The sequence below is a fragment of the Drosophila melanogaster genome, chromosome 2L (genome assembly GCF_000001215.4).
Source record: "Drosophila melanogaster chromosome 2L".
NCBI classification, from domain to species: Eukaryota; Metazoa; Arthropoda; class Insecta; order Diptera; family Drosophilidae; genus Drosophila; species Drosophila melanogaster.
The window spans coordinates 23,159,553-23,181,806 of NT_033779.5; the positions used below are offsets into that span (position 1 = coordinate 23,159,553).

Here is a 22,254-nt window from a genome sequence, read left to right on the forward strand (position 1 = left end):
TTTCGCTCTCTCTATGTTCTCCTTTCCTTTGCCTAAAGTTTACAGCTTTTTGGCCGCTGCGACCACAGTTCCAACTAAATTAGCTGTTCTTTTCCCGTTAATCAGTTGCTGATTATTTACTTGCACACTCTTCTTAATGTAACTTTTCGGTTTTTATTTCGCAGACCGAATTCCAAATGCACCTTATTCGCTTTTTGCAGAATGTTCTTCATTTGTCATACGCCTTTGCCCTTCCTCTTGTACATTTTTAATGTGGGCAACTCATTGCGCGATTCTATTGCAACTACGAAACTTTCAAACGATTCCGGCAGGAGAATACAAAGAACCTCTTGGATCACCAATTAGATTTATTTTAGTTTTTCGACAACCGCACAAAAATTGTTCTCATGACTTGAAAAAACTTCTGTTTCAGAGGGAGTGTGGATTTCACTAAGCCTTTGCCATGCCTCTACAGCCGTCTCACAGTTTTTTATATGGTTAATTTGGCTCTAGAGGTGGCTATACAGTGATAGCAGACAACTGTATGTGTGCACACGTATGCTCATGCATTGTAAATTTGACAAAATATGCCCTTAACCTTAGAAGTTCTTAGACTTTAAATCTATATTATTTTTGATCAATTGACACCATGCGAAAAATTCTTCTTTTGCATTGGCTTTTTTTAATATCACGAATAAAATTTAAAAAAAAAAAAATTTTTTAAATTTATGTTTAAAATTACAGTAGTTATAATAATTTCCTTTGTTTTTGATTTAATTATTTAGTATATTTATTAAGTCATTTAACTTAATATGATGTATGTAAATGATCCATTTTTATTATTTAAAATGCACATTAGATTCAGTTGTTTTTCAGTTTCAGTTTTTTTTTTCTTACATTCAAATTTAATATTTTTAAAAAGCGCGCATTTTCATCATATTGCTACGAAATTGGCCAAAACTCCCCAAATATGTAAATTCGTTTTTTAGATCAGAATTGATTTCGGCAATAGTCTTTTAGCACAACACGCACACATATACCCGTTTTCGTCTATTGCTTTTACTCACACAAACAAGCAAATTCTACTTTTAGATTTCTTACGCTCTTAGCGTACACATCTTAGCCGTTACACATCTTGTTATTCTATTGTCTTTGGTCCAAGCTTACGCCCTAAACCTCCCAAAACCGCTACGCCCACACTTTTGAGAATTTGTTGGATTTTTTTCATAATTTTATTAGTTTTGTAATCGATTTGTCAAAAAACTTTTTTCCACACCCACTCTAACGCCCAAAACTGCAACGCCCAAACTTTTGAAAACTGATTAGATTTTCCTTCGTTTTATTGTTTTTCTTGCCAATTGTATATCTGTATCAGGCAACTAAAGCCTGCGCGTGCACTTATATATATATTTACTTATACAAAAGACCAAGAACCGAACGTTTTATTTAAAACAAAAAAAAACAATAACTTTACGCATACAAATATAAAATAATATGCACTAAGCCGGCATAAAGGACAACAGAGATTCCTCTGCCATTCAAATACCTATAAGAGAATAGATTTTTTTAGACAAAAACCATTAGTTTTTTCGGCTTTTTATATATTTACTTTATTAAATATTGTATTAGGTTACAAAAATGTACATAAGTAACATTATCCTACCTATAATGTATCTCTTAATTTTGAGCACTTTGGTTACTACATATATTAAAAGATGTAATATAATATATTAATATACATACACTATAGTTAATTCACACTGCTATAATATTGCAGTTTAAGTAAATTTAGTATTTTGAAAAAAAACGAGTTCTGGGATTTTTCTCCATGTTTGACAAGTATAAGGGAGGTTATATAATAACAATTAATATTTAAAAATATAGTTAAAATTTGATTGTTTATACCAACGAAAACAACAAATAAAGCCCAAACCAACGCATATCCTTAAACAAGAAAACATTATGCTTAATCTACCTTAACATCATAATAACCTCCTAATATTTTTTAGCAGAATTTTAGAATTTGTCATTATTTTGTTCATTATTCAAATACAAACCAGCTCAACACTACTTTTAAAATTCTAAGTGCATTACAAACTCTTCACAGCTGTTAGTAGACTACACAATGAAGTGATATTTGATAATTTGTAATAATTTTACTTCTTAATGCTGACCGATATTGTGAAATAAAAAAAGCTTAAAACAAAATCGTATTTTTTATGAACTTTGCTGACACGAAACTTCATTTTATAATCAGACTTCTAGGGAAGGGCAATACGTCCATTAATGTTTACCTCTTGGAGACTAGCCTGGGCTTCAGAAAGTTCACTTCAATTACAATCACTTTTATTTTGTTTTGAGCTTGCATTAATATTTCTTTGTAGCCATGCCTCATTATTTTTTTTATGACTATACAGCATTTCAAATTAATTCGCCTTCTTGTGCCCATTCTCCATTGATATTTTCTGAAATATTGCACAGTTACAGTTTTTGGAATCACCTGGCAAGAATTGAGGTTGTTTTATGGATTGCTCAAAGCGTGTCTTGTACGTATATATGGACTGTAAGGGCACGTGCAAGAGCTCAACGATTTGTGTGAAGTCGACAACTGTGAAAACAAGATTTTTACTAATTAAATATCTAAGTATTATATGACAGTTGTGACAATAAATGTGTTTACCATCATCTGCTGTTATGTGACCGTGTCGGATAAGAAAATCAATCACCACAGGCGCTGAAGTTGTCTTGAAATCTGAAGTAAAAACGCGCTCCACACAGTCCTTGGCTGTTAGCAGCTCAAAGGCCTGGACCTCCCCGTCAGCGTTTTGAGGCACAAAGTCAAGTGGTAGCTCTAAGTCGAAAACATATTCGGTATTGGGAAAAAGTCCTTGTCGGCTTTCAAAGTAAAATGAGACACATCCTGCGGACACCAAATTCTTGACTAGGTCAGAAGGAATTGATGCCTCCTCTGCAGCCTCCTTAATGGCTGTTTCCTTAATACCAAAGCCGACTGAAAGTCCACCGCCTACCATATTGTCCCACTTTCCAGGCCAGGTCTCTTTTGTGTTTGACCGCTGCTGCAGCCAAATGCATAGTCCAAGCGTCGGATGTCTTACGTAACCGTTTATATCGACGCCGTACTTGCGCACTCCAAAGAGCGGAGTAGCAGCTCGTTCCATTTTAAGTAGAGCTCTGCAGTCTGCTTTTACCTCGAAATACTCATCTCTCCATCCCTGTAATGCAGGAAAAAGTCCCTCGGAGCGCAAGTTACGCAAAACCTTTTCCAGTTGCTCAGTGCGCTCGTTATAGTCACGAAAAGCAGGATTTAGCTCTACCAAACCCTGTGGTTGTTTAAGTATTTTTACCAGTATTCTATATATAGATTTGACTCACCTGTTTAGTTTGCTCACAAGCACGAATGCAAAATACTTCAGGATACTTTTCGAGATGTTTTAAAACATCTGACTTAATAAGACCAACTTGTTTCCCCTCTACCACAAATGGACGAATGTCACACTTATGAATACCTTTAATAAAAAGAAATTTATAAATTACATTTTTGTCTTTAAAGGCTAGTATACTCTGTATTTAACTCTGTTGTCTTTATATCATCTTTAAAGGCTAGTTTTAGTCTGTCTCACAGGAGAATCAGAGGCTTAAGAACATGTAAATGAACAATTAACAAGAGTATGCTATACACGAGTACCTTTATAACAGGCAGCCGTCACTTGTGGGAGAAAGAGAAAGTTCAATATTATTTTTGGAATATCGATCGATAAATACAAATTTTCGAAAATGTGGGCTGGGAGTTTCAGGCGTGGCCAAAAATTTGTATCATACCGATAGAAATTGGAAAGACATATAATAAAATGAAAAAATCTCAATATATTTTTCAAAAATGTGTGAGTGGCCGTTTTTGGTCGTTAGAGTGGGAGTGGCCAATTTTTTTTTGGCAGAAATAGATAGAAATTTACAAGACTAAAAAAAAATATGAAAAAATATCATATCAAACCATTTTCAAAAGTGTGGGCGTGGTTTTGGTATACCGTTAGAAATTGGTAAGACAAACAATATAACGAAGAAAAATCAAAACATTTTTCAAAATTGAGCGTGACTGGTTTGTGGGCGTGGCAAAAAGCGTTTTGGCAAAGCGTTAGAAGAGAAGTGGTCAAATGTGATATTTTTAATTTCTTTGTCTTGTAAATATCTATTGATTTGACAAAAAATACCAAGGGCCTCGTCCCTCGAAAAACGGAAAAAATGTTCCCATTCTGTTTCCCAATATCGATTCTTTTAGGTTTTATTTCTTTATTTTAACAAAGGGTAAATGAATGCTACTGTGGTAATGTTTATTGTCTAATTTTAGCTTCCTCTTTTTTTATGATAACAAATTTTGGCAAGAATATATTTGTTAAGATCATTTACTCTAGACAGACGGACCAAAGACAAGAATAACAAGATGCGTAACGGCCACAAATTGGTTTTGCGTTTTGACTATAACTAAACATAAACACTGACGACATACTTCAACGGGAGACTGTGAGCGATACAATTAAGTTCATCATTATTTAATCTTGTAAATTAAATGAAGTTTTGATCTGGAATTGTTATTACAACTTTTGTAATTTAAAACATAAATTTAAAAAAAAAAAAATATGCTGTAGCCTTTCTTGACATACAACAGGCATTTGACAGAGTATGACACCCTCAGTTGTATTTGGATATTAAAAAGTTTTCTGAAAGATCGAACATTTCAAGTCTCTGCTGATGGATTCAAATCGTCAACGAAGACAATTGAACCTGGAGTTCCCCAAAGAAGCGTCCTAGTCCCTACCCTACACTCAATAATTGCTTCATGCCGAACGGCTCACCAAACGTAGCCACAGTATTTTATATAGCTTATTTTATTTATATGATGTGATTTATTTGAATAATTATCGTGAGGCAATACAAAATATGAGTCGCAAATAATCAAAAATAATATAGATTTACAGTATAAGAACTTGCAAAGTGAAGTGCATATTTTATAATATTTACAATGTGCACACATACAGTGGTCGGCTGTCACTGTGTGGGTACAAGAGAGCTGCTGGCGGTTGTTGAGCTCTTGAATAAAAATTGGAGAGCGTGGAGCCATCACGAAATAAGCGCGTGCTAAAAAATCGTATGGCGTTACGAATCTTGTTATTCTAATGTCTTTGGATGGACGGATATAAAGACGTGGACAGATCAAAAGAAACGCTTCTGTGTATACCTTAACATACTTCTAAACGAATCTTTTGTACTCGGACATCCTCAGGTAATCGAATTCGAAAGAATTTTACGATTTCGATTTGAAATCGTAAAATCGGTGCTGCAGCTCTCGAAGCCTTAAATTTTTTTCGATTTGTAAAACACACACTTTTCTCTTGCCGAAATGAAAAGTAAATGTTTTTTTATATTAAATCAAATTTTACATCCAACTAAGTAGTGATCACCAAAGGATAATTTTGCCATTAAGTTATTTTATAAATAAATTTATTTCTGACCCGACCTCAGATTTAAATTTAATTTAATTACTTAAATTTTCTAAGCGCAGTAAAAAAGTAATTGCGAACATCGGAATTAAAACTGTGAAGAAGTCATCAACCTTAACATCTGTTCACTGTTTACAGACCAATAAAAATGCACAAATGGGTTATATTAATACACAAATATGTTCTGTTTTAATAAGAGATGCAGCAAAAGATTACAAAAATAGTTTTGCTGAATAGATAACACGATAAAAAAAGAAAAGAAAAAAGAAGGGCGAATAGCGAGACTCTTAAACCTATGCCAGCATTACTAGTTGGTGGCGCTTGATCTAACTCTTTATATTTCTTTTACAAAAACATGTTAGCTTTTCCCAATCCAACACACACAAGCCGCAAAGGCTATCACGCCCATAATTTTTAAAACAATTTCAGTCTTCTTTTAACTGAAATTGATTCAATAAGCCAAAAAAAAGTCATCCACTTTTTAAGAAGTGGGTCTATGTCGCAGGTCATACAATTATGCTTCTAGTGTTCTGCAGTACCATGCTCACTAGAAACTCCCTTGCTAATTTTTAGTTAATGCTGCATATAAAATAATTTTAGTTCTGCTTATGAAATCGTGACATAATACTTCAATATACAATATATCTGTTGATTTTTAAGGATTAAAAAATGTTTACAGCGAAAAATCAGAGCAAAGTTATTTTGTGTGCGAACCACTGGTTTAGCTATAATTTTAGAGTATAAATGAATAGAATATACAAAAAATATACTATAAGATAAGATAAATATATTCCACATATATCAAAAGAACAGTTCACTAAAATATGAATTGAATACCAATGATGGCTTGGAGGATTTTAATGTGATTCGGGAACTGTAAAATCGCATATCTGTTTTAGAAGCAGCAAAATCGACTTCCGCAATTGTTTAATATCAGCGTTTTAAACAATAAAATCTTATTAAAATGCCTCAAATAAAATAATAGTTTTGAAAATATAAGTACAGTGTTTAAGCGCCAGGCAATACTACGAGTTTATTTTGTATGTATGGCTTTTTTCTCTACAGAAGCCCTGTTTTTACTTTTCAGCAGCCAGGTATATGAAAATGCTGCAGAAACATATTTGTTCATCGAATTAAAATATAGTGAGCAAATTGGATAAAAGTTGTATAAAGACTTGTGGGTATTGGAGTTTGCTCTGCAAAGGGTATATCGGCTGAAAATATCAAAACAATTTTCAATAGTGTAGGCGTTTCAGTTTTAAGCGTTCACTTTTAAGGGTTTTGTGGGCGTAAGTGTGGGAGTGGCAAAACATTGTTTGTTAAAACGACAAAAGCTTACAAGACTGTTCAAATGAAGCTACTAATAAACTATCGCAAATCATGTAGTTAAAACTTATCTGTAGGCGATATTTGGAATTGTAATTAAACACTATGAAAAGTTACACGGAATATATAAAACAAGAGTGCAGTTTACAAATAAACGAAATTTTATTTTATTTTACACTATTTTTTAGGCATAATAATATAATAAGGCAAGACAAACATATTCGGTGTAATCCAAAATGAAATATCCAATTCCACTTGTAATTCTGCAAGATACAGATAAAGTATATTATTAAAACATAACCAGCACTAGTTTGAATTCAAACCAACACCCATAAAAATGTGTGTATATTTTCATTTTATTAATGCTGTTAAAAAATAAAAACATTTTAAAAAAAGAAAAATGGACAGAAGAATTAATAAAAAATATAAATATAATTAACAAATTACTTACTTGCAACATACAAACCCAAATTGGAAGCATCCACCACATATCTGATCGCTAGCGTCTTTAACAGTTAAATAAAAAAAATGCAAGTGAATTGACACAAGAAAAGGACCGTTTTAATCATTTTCTTGGTACGCCCACAAATCACACTTTTGAAAAATATTTTCATATTTTTTCGTTTTAATATTAGTGTAGCCAATATCTATCGGAACACCAAAAGCATTTTGGCAACGCCATATTTAACTCTCACAAACCCACTCATAACTGAAACGCCCATAGTTATACCCGTTACTCGTAGATGAAATGGGTATACTAGATTCATTGAAAGGTATGTAGCAGGCAGAAGAAAGCAATTTCCGAATATATAAAGTATATATATATATATATAAAGATCTAGCCAAGATCCGCCTGTCTGTATGAACGTCGAGATCTCAGGAACTATAAAAGCAAGAAGGTTGAGATTCAGCATACGGATTCTAGAGACAAAGACGCAGAGCAAATTTCTTTAGCTTAGTAGCGGGTTTAGCATAGTCGAGAAATTTGACTACTCGTATAGCGTTCTCTCTTGGTTTAGGGACAGCAACTTGACAGCAATCTTAAGAAGTTTTATGGCATTTTCTTAAAAAATCCAATGAAGTTTGGAAAAAAAAGTACACTCCAAAAATACGAGGACTTACGCATTACGAAAAGCGTAGAATACTGCCGGAAGTGTTAAACTCGAAGTGCTCAGCTGTCAAATTTCGGTCAAATTTGGAGTTAAATCTACTAAATCTAACGTACGAAGTGAGAAGAGATGATAAACTTGTGAACCATTCACAATAAAAAAAGCACCGCTAACCAACGTTTGTAAGAAATGATTTTAGCTGATTTTGCTTAAAAAAATGTCATGGAAAAATAAATGATACAAAATTGTTTTTTATTTCTCAGCTAAACAATTCAATTTGGATTGGAAGGCTGTTTTTATTTTCTAAATCCACGATACAAGACAAGAAAATCATGAGTGATCATAGTGATGTGAATGGCTCAATGGTGTGATTAATCAGATTTGTTAATCAAAAATAAGCGCCACTCGCGACAAAAAACCTCTGGTGAAGAACATTAAAGTGAACATTTCAACAATAAAGAGTCTAAGTTATCCAACCCGTAAATATAGCACTCTGCCCCAGTTAATAAACAAATTTCAAACTCCAATCTCAGCAGCATTTCCATTGTCCGGTTTTGTCGCCAGCACTTAGCACTTAGTGTAATAGACTTAATTAATCAGTTTGAAACTCTTACAAATCCAGATTTGGCTTTCTATATTAAATACCAACAGAACAAGAACGAGCATTTATGTCTTATAGGGGCGCTTCGTTATCCCATCCCAAAGGTCAATATAATCACTAAGACGGTTACGAGCATACATTGGTTTTGCACTATGCAACTAATCATTTGGGGCGAAAAAAATCTCTTCGGTTATATGGGTGCGTACTTGCGTATAAAGATTTATAATGATTGCATATATATAAAGATTGATTTTAAAAACAACATCAATTTTGATCACATTATTTTTTAGAAATCTATTTGCTTTGGAATCAATCGTTTAGTGCCCTTTGAAAATAACCGGGCGATGAAGATGGAAAGTTAAAGTTTGGTACAAAGAGCCTTAACTAGATTACACTATTTTAAACCTTAAAAAATTATACGGGTAGGGAGATAAGTGGGGTGGGGAAGAGGATTGTCGAGACTACTCTTTTCTATTCGGTAGTGTTGCCAATCTGTCTGCATATCGGATGCTGTAAGGGTTGATCACCAATCGGAATTATTCGGAGGATCCCTTAGGATACCGTATTTTCAGACGTACCAAGGAAGCCCAAGCGCACGTTTTTGAATAGTTCTCAGCCCCCAGTTTTGGAGGGCGTTCCGATAACATAATTACCAACAAGCACTGAATGGAACAAAACAAAACAAAAATACGTGCGTTTTGAAAATAAAGCACAGAATACAACAAAACAATCGTACGTTCTGAGCGAGTTGAAGCGATAAAGCAGGTTGCAAACTGCTCTCTCGCTTTGCTCTTACTTTATCGCTTAAACTCGCAACTCGCTTCGCTCTCACTCTGACATCTTTCAAGCGATTGTACTTAAAAATGCATGCAGTGGTTTATCGCTCGTTCTCGCCCAATATTATCGCGTCGCTTTTCGCGCGCACTCTGTCGTTAGCCTAGGATTTTAGTTGAGTCCTGCAGTTTTCATGACTACAAGAGCCAGTTCAGCTAGCTTTTGAAGGCACTTTGTCTTTATTGCTGTTATTTATTGTTTGATCCAGTTGGACTCCCAGGTAGCAGTGGGAGTTTACGTTGCCTATCATCCCACCACTGTAAGTTGGGCCAGTGCAGGTGCCGGTTTAAACAACTTTGAAAAGGTTGGAAGAATTGGGCTATATGAGTCTATCTGCACGATTGTCAATGTCATCAGGTCATCGTGTCTTCCTCAGATAAAGTGCCTTCAGATGGAGATTGACTTTTTTCGGAGTGGTATATCTCATGGGGTGGGCAGATTGAGTAGGCACAACCAAAAAGTTTACGACTTCTTCTCGGTGGGAGTCGTCCGTCAGTTGGAAGGGGGTGAAGATGGAGAACAAACGGTCAGCAAATACATTCGCTATGTCACCATCCGTATATTGACCCATATGCCAATATGCCATTGTGTTCGTGTACTGGCGAATGACAGAGCAGCTGCCTTTTTATTCCTCTCGTTAACTTCCAGACTGAGAAGTCACTGTTGTTTTAGAAAAAGTAACAACATTTTCACTAGAGCGCAGTTCTGATTTACTTGGTGATGGATTCATGTTTTCTGCATAGCCGGTTCAGAGACCGGCTAAACTTTTAGACCAGCTTAAAGCTTGTGGTATTAAAACTTAAACCTCTCTTTCAAGCGCAGTGGACCAGCAGTACGTAAAATAAGCGCGCATTACAAAATTTTTTTTCCAATAAGATAAAGCACGGCTATGTTAAGACGTCTTGATACACCATGAATCGACCCTGGCGTTGGACCGGCGAGTCCGATAGTGCAGGAATCCTAGCGACGAGAACTGCAGTGTTGTTACTGGCAAGCGGGTGTTAACGTTTATTACAAATCTTTTGAGCTAGACGCTCTTACCTCGTAGCGAGACCAAGAAAATCCGTCCGTTACAACATAATTATCATATTTAGCCAAGACCAAATACAAGTAATTTCTATGATGATAATTGGGCAAAAATAAGATTCCCGATTTCTCATCGTACATTTTCGGGTACACGCCGAAAGTAGCATATTTTCAATTTTATTTTAATTTTACAATGTAGAGTACAAGGGTATATTTAATTCATTAAAAAGTATGTATCAGATAGAACGAAGCGTTTCCAACCATATTAAGTATATATATTCTTGTTTAGGATCAATAGCCGATCCGTCCGTCTGCCCATATGAACGCCTCAATCTCAGGAACTATAAAAACTTGGATGTGAGATTAAACATGCAGCCTTCAGAGACATAGACGCTGCACGAGTTTCCAATTGTTGCCACGACCACAAACAGCCCAGAACTGCTACCCCCACACATTTGTAAAATGTTTTGATATTTGTTCACGATTTTATTAGTTTAAAAAATTTCTATAATTTTGTTAAATAAATTTTGCCACGCCTACAAACCGCCCAAAACTGCGCCGCCCATACACTTTAAAAATGTTTTGATATTTTTTAACGGAACTCGACTATATTATTCTCTTTTGTTTTTTTTTGTTACTCATTGATATTCTTGACCAACTAGAGTACCAGAGTCCCTAAATTGTCTTCCTCCTTCGAATACTCTCCTTAACAAGAGTCCCCAAATGTTTTCGATGATGTTGATATCAGGGAAGTAATAGGCAGCCACTCGAGCAATTTGACATTTTGATCCTAAATCCACGGTTTTATAACCCCAGGTATGGATGGGAGCAATATCATTCATACCCGCATGTTCCATAAAAAGATACGGCTCCTCCACCTGCACTGTGGATGTGATGTGGACTTAAGAAAAATTCTTCCTTTCTCACATCGAGGAAGTAGTTATTATAACCATCCAGTCCATCAAGGTTGAACCAAAGACTCCAGAATAACAAGATGCGTAACGCCATACGATTTTTTGGCACACGATTTTTTGGCCGTGGCTCTAGAGGTGGCTCCAGGCTCTCTCGAATTTTTGTTAGAGAGCGAGAGAGCGAAGAGCGCTACAGCGAACAGCTCTTTTCAACGCACAAAGTGATAGCAGACAACTGTATGTGTGCACACGTATGCTCATGCATTGTAAATTTGACAAAATATGCCCTTCACCTTAGAAGTTCTTTGACTTTAAATCTATATTATTTTTGATCAATTGGCGAAAAATTCTTGTTTTGCATTGCCTTAACGTTATTATTATTTGAAAATAGATTAGAAATAGTCAAATCTATGTACATATTATCACAAAAATAAATTTCAAAAATGACTTTATATAAGAATATTTGTCATTAGAGTATTCATCTTGCGGCGTGTGAAAAATTAATAAGGCAATGATTGTTGAGTGCTTGTGTCCGCACTTCGTGCCTCAAGATATGAACCAAGGAAAGACACTAGAATAATTGTAGTGTCTTTGATATTACGTTTTGCAATAAACAGTTATCATATTTAATTATTTAGTATATTTATTAAATCATTTGACTTAATATGATGTAACATTAACATTAAAAGTGTTTCAAAAAAAATATTTCGCTTTTAAAATATTGTCAGATGAGAGACAAATTAGAATTAAACATAAATATAAATGTGTAAACGGTAGCTAATTCGAGCGGCGATTTTAACAAACAAATTTAAAAAGCTTTAAAATTATAATAGTCAGGGCGCGAATTTTTAAAAATTATTTTATTTTATCATATTGCTACGAAATTGGCAAAAACTACCCTAATATGTACAATGTAAATTCGTTTCTTCGATCAGAATTGATTTCGGCCCGAAAATCGTCTTCTAGCACAACACGCACAAATATACGCGTTCTCGTCTCTTGTTTTTACTCACAAAAGCAAGCAAATTCTATTTTTAGATTTCTTATGCTCTCAGCGGGAGCGAGCGGAAAGAGAGCAATTTTGGCCGTCACTAAAAAATTGGCTGCATAGTGCCAAACCAATGTATGGCCGTTACGCATCTTGTTATTCTAGTGTCTTTGATGGAACCATGAATCAAAGAAAATATTTAGATGTCCTTAATAATCATGCATTCCCCTCTGGTGATAAATTGATTAGAGAGTCCTTCATACTCCAGCAGGATAATGCTCCCTGTCAAAGGGCCAAACTGATTACGCAGTTTCTGAAAGATGCTTGCGTAAACACATTGGATTAGCCACTTTAAAGTCCAGACCTCAACATAATAGAAAACCTCTGATCATATATAAAACATAATAATCTAATCTAGATGTCTAGATGATCTTATCTAGAAGTCGCGAAGAAACGATTTTGGAAATTCAAACCTTATAGAAGGATATTTCAATAGATTGTATCCACAGCTTGGTAGTCTGTACCAAAACGTCTTCAAAAGGTGACGCTTAGGGAGGGTATATTTTTTATTAATTTGTTAAAATTTTTAGTTGACTTTTTTCTTTTCAATTTATAACATTTAAATACATAATTTGTCCAAGTACTTATCCCACTGATAATTTGTAAAAATGTAATTTTTGTTAAATCAACAATGAAGTTATCCATATGTTTATGTTACCTAATTTAACTTCGATAGTCAACCTTTTTACTAAAATTATTAAACAATTTTGATTTATATAATATATATTTTGCAATATATAAATATATTGAATATATTTATTGTCCAAATACTTATTTCCACTAGTGTAAATAAGAAAAATTTGGAAAGAGGAATAAATTTCTCTAACATTAACATCAACCGGCGACCAACTTAGACATGAGTTTTGAAATTGCTCTTTGGCAACGCTTTGTTATCATATTAAAGGGAACTTTTTAGCTTTATAACATACTTTACCTCTTACTCAACGAGTAACGGGTAGGAGGAGGTGGAAGGAAAGAAATGTTTGGAAATGTACACTTCTTTTTTGCCACAAAAGTTAATCTTAGAACTTTTGTACATACACATGTACATTTTTGTCTTAAAGGAGAATTATCACTCCACCTTCATCAGATAGACGTCATTGTAAGCTATGTATGTATGTATTTATGTATATTAATCATAAGTATGGACATACATATGTACATAAATACACTGCAATCCCAAAATGCATTCTACTAAACACATCACACAATCACTAAAACGCCAGAAGATCCAATTGCTTCGAATGCACAGCCGACAGTCGCCGAGCCCATAGGCATCGTAAGAAACCTTAAATTTATAATTCGCATCGGAAGATGCAAAGAGAAATAAGACAACAAAATTGCACACTTGATATTATATTTTTGTGAGGGGCAGACGCTATTTTTTTAGTGCCAGTTTTTCGGATTTAATTCATTAATTAATTAATACATTTTTGTGTACATTATACTAATATACTTCACTTTAAGGTAAATCGGACATGTACACCAATATTCCAACACAACTGCCGCAACTCCGTAGGCAATTCCAAGATAATGCATAATTTAAATAATAAGTCAAATTATAAAAAAAAAACTATTTTTTGTAATAAAAGAACGATGAAATGAACTTTGATGTTACATTAATGAACAGTTGATGAAAATGGCCCATAAAAGTGATGAAAAAGTAATAAAAATGTATCTCTTCAAACACTATTGAGGATTTAGGGATTTTTGCTCGACTTGGCAATGATTTCCTAGGACATTTTAATGTTAAAATCATGGCTATTTTTCCATAAACAATTACGCCGTGATTCGGCGCTCGATATTTTCACTGAGCGGTGATTAATTGATGAAAGGACAGTGTGTGGAACTGCAGGGTGTATATAAAAGGAATTATAAATATGTGTATTTGTACTCAGGTAAGTTTTGTGTGTGCAAATTTGTAAAACTGATCTTGCTCATAACCCTTCCTCCTTCCAACACAAATAGTTATTTGAGACTCATACATACGTATGTACAACCACATCAACGAGACAGCCATTGCAAACCTTCCTAAGTTATTTAATACTTATGTATATTTTGTTTGCCTACATATGGAATAAGTAATCGATAATTCACTTGAACTATATAAATGTATGTTTCGGGTCTTAAATGCTAAAATCCATGACATGCTTTCTTACCTGAAAGGTAAAAGTTGTTAAACTTTTGCGCTAAGATCAGCAGCCTTGATAGCTTCACTTCGGTTGAAGACATTTAAACTATGTAAGTTCTGATCGTATGTAGGGAAAATGGATCTACTATCGCCGGCTTAGTTTTTACCGCTTTTTCAAGGAAAAATTTAAGTTTGCGTTCTGTTAAAAGCCCACTGCAAAAATTTTTACAACCACTTTCAATGATAATATTGTATCAGTTTTTTCAGTGGTAATTCTTCACTGCCCAAACCAATCCCATAATAAAATAAACACACAGACTTAACTAACAATGGTGAGTAATGTAGAGCATCACTCAATGGTCCGTTTTCCAGCACTTACTGAGGACAAAGAGATGCTCTGTTGGCACTACAATATTAATAAGTAACATATTTGAAAGTTCGTTTGCGTGTTAAAGGCTCTAGGTGCAAAGCCGGACAGCGATGAATAAAAATAAATAGTTTCGTTATATATCTGATTGTTTACTTGACAAATAAAGAATAAAACTGAAAAAACTTTTTTATTTACTTTTTAAAACACAAAGTTTGTTCCAAAATAATTATATTTCATCAAATATATTAATTATAACATAATAAGAATAGTTATTAGAATGTTCTAAATACTCATTTCACACTGTTAATTTCTATGGAGATACGAAGGAATACTCAATATGGACCGATTGCTTTTCGTTGAAAACGTAATACCTTTCTACTGACTTGAGCTCAAAATATACTGGATATAAAATAAGCATCGAAGCTAATCTACTATTAGATTCCCGCTTAGCAGCTTATGATATTGTGAACAAGAATTTTCACAATTTGTTAAGGAAAATCGATAATATAACTAAAACCGTTAGTCCGAGTATCAAATTAAATCAAATTAAAAAATTGTATGGCGCATGCAGAGGCGTGGCAAAAGTTTTTCTGGTATATCAGTAGACATAAACAGTAAAAAGATGAAAAATCAACACATTTTCCAAAAATGTAGACGTGGCAGTTTAGGTCATTTACAAGACTTATAAAAATATGAAAAAAATCAAAACATTTTGAGTGGGCGGTTTGTCGGAGTGCCAAAAGGTTTTTTTTGCAAATCAATAGAAATTTACAAGACTAATATAAATATTAAATATATCAAAACATTTTGAAAGAGCGTGAGCTTCTCTGAAAGCTGCATGCATAATCTAGCTTTTACAGTACCTGAGATCAAGGAGTTCATACGGACAGATGGACATGGCCAGTTCGGTTGAGTGGGTATGGCAGCATGAATCAACAAACTTGCGCTACGTCTGTATCTCTGGAAACTGTATGCTTAATCTCAACTATCTAGCTTCAATAGTTCCTGAGATCTCGACGTTCATACGGACGGACTTCGCTATTAATCCTGATGAAGAATATGTATATGTCGCAGATCATTTAATTGTAACGACATTTCTAGTAATTGCGCGTTTCTGCTTGGCACGCGCCATGCAGGCGCCTTTTCTATTCTTTTGATGCGCGGCAGAGAACCGCTACAGTTTCTGCCGAACGTAGTCTGGTCGCTGGTAGGAGCGGGGGAAGTAGATTTGTGCAGGAATAACGGAAGCGTACAGATGTACTAATGCGGTGTGCATTAGTATTGATGTGTGTGGACTGGAGTGGGTCTCCAAGATGTGTTGGCAATGCGTGTAGAGTTAAGAACTACGCGTAATTCGGATTTTGTGAAGAGAGATTGGATTAGTTAGTTATACTTTACATGGTCGAAAACGCTTTCATGTACCTGTTAAATGCCTTTCAATAAATCTAGTATACTCTTTTACTCTACGAATAACGGGTATAAAAGGTGAAAACTACGTGATTCGCTAGGCCTGCTTGTAGAATAGCAGGAAATAAAAGATTCCTTTACGAGTTAATTTCGGTCTGTTCCTATGTCTGTGTCTCTTCGCTGTCAGTTCTAATAAATGTTGAAGCATCGTAGTGCTGATATCAATAAGGTAAAAAAATGTTCATCACGATGTCGCGCTTTAACTCCTACTAAGACCTTATCTCTATTCTAATTGCTAGCCATCGAAATATGATGACGATGATACTTTGCTTAGCTAAGTGAATGTGAGAATATGATTTTATCTTTAGCAGTGCCGGTAGCTTAGTCTTATCCTTCTATTGTGCAGTATCCAAATGACATAATTGATAAATAACGATGCTTCACAACACTAAATAACCTGTCTTCACCAACTCTTAAGATAAACAAACGCTTAAATATAGAGACAAAGCTGCATTTTGGTCGTTTTGTTGTACGCTTTTCCGTCTTTCTTTTTTTTATGGAAGGTATGGGATGGCCTGGAAGAGCAACAGACACCGCGGCGACTGCCATTCTTTCTGCTGAAATCAGGGATTTTCATTGTGAACTAAAACTGTGATAATGTAGGTTAAGGATTCTATTGTATCTTATCCTACATATTGAATTCATCAGCGGTGCAGGATTTCAGCACACGACCAATATCCACTCAAGCGTGTCGAATAAGTAAATAGTATACATTTTATGTCAGCACTTTTATTATTGAATATGCTCTCTTGATTTTACCCTCATCAAGGCGTTTTCATATTTAAAAAATATAAGTTTTGGAGATACAATTTATTGCTTACTGTTTGAGTATACATTTATACTATAACCAGAAAGTAGTTCGCACAAAGAATATGAATGACGGATTTTTGCGTTCTGTGGGCGTGGCCAAAATATTTTTCCCAATAGCTTGCAAGACAAAAAAATCAAAACATTGTTTTAAGTGTGTATCGGTTTTGCGCGAGTTAACTCCTTGTGTAGGTTCAGGAGATAGAAGTGAGACTTTGATTTGATGTTGATTCCCAGAGAAAGGTCCGTTGGAGTTGAGGTTGAAAATCTGAATGAATTCTTTTATATCTTTCTCCTACTTTACAGTTTGGATTGGTACATTTACGACCGTAAACTAGAAGTGGAGCGGATGCGATTCTGTGTCGTCAAGTGGCCCCGATGCTTAGATCGATTCAGAATCTCCAGTGCTAATCGACAAAGACTCAGCGTTCAAGTGGTCGCCGATGCAGCATTTCGGATGTTTGTTGATACTATGTTTTAGCGTTTAAGTGGGCCGCAACAATGTACTTGGTGATATATAGTTACTGGTACCGTAGCAGGTGTAGCTATAGTGGGTGTGAAGGTGGCATGTGGTGTAGTCTCTGGTGTGAAAATTGTTGTGTTCTTTGGGAAACATGCGACGACAAATACTACTATCAGTAGTATATCGAGCATCGTGTAAGTCCTTGTTGTTTGGATCGTGGTTTCCCACTGTAATTTGTTGATCTGCATTTTTGTTTCCATATCCTCCATCCTCAGCTGTTGTATTCCCAACTGGTGGGTTGTCCTGTTTCTCTTAATCGTCTCTACCCGAGGTATGTCCAACATCAATTCTTCTGTGCCAAGCCTCTCCACCGCTTCGTATTGTACGTTGTACACCATCGCCTTGCAATGGGTGAATGTTTTGTCGACTCCGAAATCCGTCTGCAGTTTGACATTCCTTCCATTGAAATTTGCGATGTAGCCGGGCTCCGGTTCAAAGACCGTTGCGACCAATCCGACGTCCTTCGCCTCGCCTTCGCCTTCAAATTTGGGCGGTAACAAAAATAGCACTGTAGTAGTTTGCTAAAACTAAATAAAAAAAAGAATTCAACAAATGGATTATATCTGAAGAGCTGTTGGCAATGACAGCTGCGCATCGTCTTGGCATGGAATCCAAGTCCTGGCACCGTTTTTGAGGAATTTTGCTCCATGAATCCTTGACCACACCCCAAAGTTCCTCGTTATTATTGGGTTTGGCTTTAGAAACCTTTTTTTCACGTCCGCCCAAAGGTTTTCGATTGCAATTCAAGTCGGGTGACTGAGCAGGCCATTTCATAACTCGGATCGATTTCTGCTCAAACCACTTTCAAGCTTTCTTGCTCGTGTGTTTTGGGTCGTTATCCTGTTCAAATGTCCAAACCAACGGCATTTCATCCTCGGCATATGGCAGCATTACATTTTCCAGGATATCTGTGTAAATGTGCTGATCCATGATGCCTTGAATTCAATGGATCGGACCTACTCCATAGTTTGAAGAGCACGCCCATACCACGATGTTTGATCCCCCGTGCTTTACCGCCTTAAAGGTGAAGCGAGGATAATTTTCAGTTCGTGGTGGACATAAGAACATAAGACCGAGAGCCTTTCCCACCAAACAACACAATTTTGCTCTCATCTGACCACAAAATGTTGCGCCACTTCTCCACATGCCAGTCCTTGTGTATCTTGGCATATTCGACTTTTCTGCAGCTATCTGAATCTCCTTGTTCAGTTCCATCGCCGGCATAAAAGGCTCCTTCTTGCTTTGCCGAACCAAGCGCTTGATCTCCACGTTTGACACTGAGGGCTTTCTTCGCTGTGTTTCGTTCTTTTCGACAAACATCAGCGCGTTGCGGATCATTTTGTTTGAACAACAGACAATGCGACCAATTTCAGCGTAGGTTTTACCTTCAGAGATCATGTTTTAATCAAATTTCTTTTTTCGACGTTACAATGCATTCCGCGACCCATGACTAGAGAATTCTTGGTCTTCGTTTGGAACAAATTCAATTAAAACCTTTAATGCAAATCCTTTTTTTTTTCAATTTTTCGAAAAAAAAACCGAACTCCAATTATTTTTATTCAGCAAATACGTGGTCAGTGCTATTTATGTTACCGCCTCATTTCGCGCGCTTTTGCAGCAAGTTCCCAAAAACAAAAAGAACCGTTACATTGAGAGCTTAAAAGTTTATTGCTCAGAAAGACAGCATATGGTACTTATTATTCATGCAATCTGACTTTAAACATTTAATAATTTTTTTAGGAAATCAAATTTCCACCTGCAGTAGTGCTATTATTTTAACCGCAGTTGTAAATGTTCCTTATTTACTGGCATTTTCCTTATAGTAATGTATTTCATTCCCGTGAATCACCATATATTTTGGAGTTATCAATAATTCTGTGTTGTTCATGGGAAGTGGTTTTAATCTTCGGAAGGAAAATACTTATTTCTTATATAAAGGCAATTAAATTGAAAATAGTATGTCTGTAGTATTACTGATAGCGCTTTGTTTAGCTATTGAGCTTTTTCAATAGCTGTTGCAAATAATAAATAGCTGAAGAAAGTTTGTTTAGTTTTACGATACTGTTTATTTCGCGAATTGTTTACACCAGCTAGGGCCGACAAAGAGCTATATCGAATGCACTAGTTTAGTCTCTTCCGACAGACGAAGAAGTGGCAATTGGCGGGACAGACAGCCGAAATGCAGCGCCCAAGCTTAACGTAGGTAGATAACAAAAAGAACAAGGAATGAGCGCCGTACAGATAAATGTGTGCGAGAACAGCGGTTTGCACTGTGGGCATCGCAACTGCTACCACTGACTAATTCGGCTTACAATATTAAAAATTATGAGATTAGCCTACTGCACAGTTTTGGCGGCTGCATGACCTAACACGCTTAGTTCTACAAATTCACACATATGCTCGTCAGATAATAATTGTATCCCTTGACTTTCTAATTCGTGGACACACCTGTCCGTTTCTTTCTTGTCGGATAGGAAGCTTGAAATCACCTAATAATAATAATAATTTATAGGAATAACTATAAATCCTCCTTTCTTCTTCTAAAAATGATTTACTTATGCCATTATTATAGTTGTTAATAAATGTAATCACCCTACTCTGCTCTTTATTGCTCTTTCCACTTTTTTGTGACGCCCAAAAAATTGCTGCGACTCCGCTCGCGTATAATTGAGAGCGCAAAAATCCAAAAATATAACGTGATTGTGTGATTGTGTAATTGTGTATGTGTGCGTATTTGTGCTCGATGACGAAACCAATTTAGATTTAAGAATGAAAGCTATATTTTTAGTAGTAATCGTATATAAGTATAGTAGTATAAACCGTATTGCAGTATTAGAATGTAAGAACTAATTATAAGAGTCGCGAATGTAAATAGTATATACACACGTGCTGAATAAATGAAGAGTCAGTCCTCGTTAAGCTGCCACGGGGCGCACACTAAAATAGTTTTGGTCAATTTCGTTGAAAAATGATCTACTAAATATTATTTAATTTATGTTATTTTATATATTATTTTATTTATGTTTATAATTAATAACATGTATAATGGCACTGACGACATACTTCAACAGGAGACTGTGAGCATTAAAATTAAGTTCATCATTATTTCAATTTATAAATTAAATACAGTTTTGATCTGGTATTGTTTTTACAACTTTTGCAATTTTAAACATACATTCCCAAAAAGAAAATACTTACAATTTTTTTCATACAAATTATACAAACATACAGCTTAAAAAAATATTTATAAAATAAATTAATTATGCGACCTGTTCATTTTAAAAGTGATTACTTGAGGCTCGACTCTAAGGAATAGTCTAGTAATAATTAATCCCATACAAAGTCATTTATAAAATTTATTATGTGATATTATGTGCTGAGATGCGGCTATTACTATTTCTTTGCAATATTTAAATAATTATCATGTTAGGGCAATGCAATAACAATGTTATACGAGCATGCTGCGGTAACTGAATTCATAAAATGTTTTCGATTTGTAAAACGGGCACTTTTGTCTGGCCGAAATAAAACCAAATGCCTTTTTTTATATCAAATCAGATATAAATGTTTACTAATGGAACAGTTTACTCAGTGTTCTATTGATGTTTATTCTACTGAATCTATCGACAAAAATTTACAACACTAATAAAAATATAAAAAAAATATCAAAACAGTTTTCAAAAGTGTGGGCTTGGCCGCTTTGTGCGGTTTGTGGCCGATAGAGTGGGCGTGACAACATTTGAAAAAACTTGCATTGCGTCTATGTTTTCATAATTTGGATGCTTAATCTCAATATTCTAGCTTTTATAGTTCCTCAGATCTCGACGTTCACACGGACGGACAGACAGACGGACGGTCACGGTCAGATTAAATTAGCTATTGATGCTGATCAAGAATGTTTTCTATTTTATATCATCGGAAAGGCTTCCTTCTGCCTGTTACATACTTTTCAACGAATAATAGTATACCCATTTACTCTGAGAAACGGATATAAAGGCTCTGTTTAGCCAATGAGCTTTTTCATTAGCTTGTGAATTAATAACACTTATTGTTCAGATAATGTTCGTCAAAGAGTCAATTAGCACGAAATGAGCTTACAAGTAAGGGAACGCTATGCACAAAGTTGAGCGTAAAGATGAAAACGTTCGCTTAGATAAATAAGCGAATAAATGAGCAAGAGGAAAACTATGATTGATTTGAACTTAACTATTACAATTGGTGGTGTTTAATACTGTCGGATGCGTGAACCGACAGCCACCATTAACTATGCTAAAAAAATGTTAGAATATCCAATACATAAATACTTATCTACGCTGGTCAACCCTAATTAGTAAAAGAGCTTAACGTAACTTATTAGAGGATATTAGAGTGGTCATGGCAAAATCAATACAAATTTACAAGACTAATAAAAATATGAATAAATATTAAAACATTTTATTTTTTATTTAAGACACTCATCAACTAAATTTAATTAAGGAGGTTGAATCATTTATTTCACATCTAAGAGATGCCATGTAGATCTCATTTTTGTTGTTAAAGACACACTAGTTCGTAGTCTTTTTAAAAATAAGAAACATTTGGAAAGAAGTATAAATTTCTCTAACAT

The 22,254-nt window shown here is 35.0% G+C and overlaps 1 protein-coding gene, 2 long non-coding RNA genes and 1 other non-coding gene across 13 annotated transcripts; 3 read left to right on the top strand and 1 right to left on the bottom strand.

Annotated features, from left to right (window-relative positions):
- Nucleotides 1-1,569: 1,569 nt before the first annotated feature.
- CG12567 (uncharacterized protein) lies at nt 1,570-14,932 on the bottom strand. 6 transcript variants are annotated; one of them, NM_001015383.2, is made up of 4 exons: nt 14,861-14,932; nt 3,373-3,506; nt 2,660-3,320; nt 1,570-2,587 (listed from the first exon to the last, which is right to left on the bottom strand). In NM_001015383.2, the coding sequence occupies exons 1-4, from the start codon at nt 14,907-14,909 to the stop codon at nt 2,406-2,408; spliced, it is 1,026 nt and encodes a 341-aa protein (NP_001015383.3). In that variant the 5' UTR covers nt 14,910-14,932; the 3' UTR covers nt 1,570-2,405. The 6 variants fall into 6 exon arrangements, with proteins under 6 accessions (NP_001015383.3, NP_001104331.1, NP_001015384.1 ...); NM_001110861.3 differs by lacking the exon at nt 14,861-14,932 and adding an exon at nt 14,510-14,840 and having other exon boundaries at nt 2,660-3,310; NM_001015384.3 differs by lacking the exon at nt 14,861-14,932 and adding an exon at nt 14,510-14,840.
- mir-2490 (mir-2490 stem loop) lies at nt 9,273-9,347 on the top strand. Its single transcript, NR_047696.1, has one exon. It is a non-coding gene; the product is annotated as a mir-2490 precursor RNA (primary transcript).
- lncRNA:CR44268 (long non-coding RNA:CR44268) lies at nt 13,521-13,913 on the top strand. Its single transcript, NR_125316.1, has 2 exons — nt 13,521-13,629; nt 13,818-13,913. It is a non-coding gene; the product is annotated as a long non-coding RNA:CR44268 (long non-coding RNA).
- Nucleotides 14,933-16,685: 1,753 nt separating the features above from the next.
- Nucleotides 16,686-18,354, top strand: lncRNA:CR46450 (long non-coding RNA:CR46450). 5 transcript variants are annotated; one of them, NR_167833.1, is made up of 3 exons: nt 16,739-16,917; nt 17,432-17,782; nt 17,864-18,030. It is a non-coding gene; the product is annotated as a long non-coding RNA:CR46450 (long non-coding RNA). The 5 variants fall into 5 exon arrangements; NR_167831.1 differs by having other exon boundaries at nt 17,432-18,354; NR_167832.1 differs by having other exon boundaries at nt 16,751-17,368; nt 17,432-18,354.
- Nucleotides 18,355-22,254: the final 3,900 nt, after the last annotated feature.

What these genes read in the sequence shown, in the direction of transcription:
- CG12567 (NM_001015384.3), bottom strand. Translation starts at nt 14,582, where the DNA reads ATGTCTTCAACCGAAGTGAAGCTATCAAGGCTGCTGATCTTAGCGCAA. An exon ending in TAACAACTTTTACCTTTCAG is followed by an intron (nt 3,507 to 14,509) that starts GTAAGAAAGCAT and finishes TTTTTATTAAAG; the next exon opens with GTATTCATAAGTGTGACATT. An exon ending in CTTGTGAGCAAACTAAACAG is followed by an intron (nt 3,321 to 3,372) that starts GTGAGTCAAATC and finishes AAACAACCACAG; the next exon opens with GGTTTGGTAGAGCTAAATCC.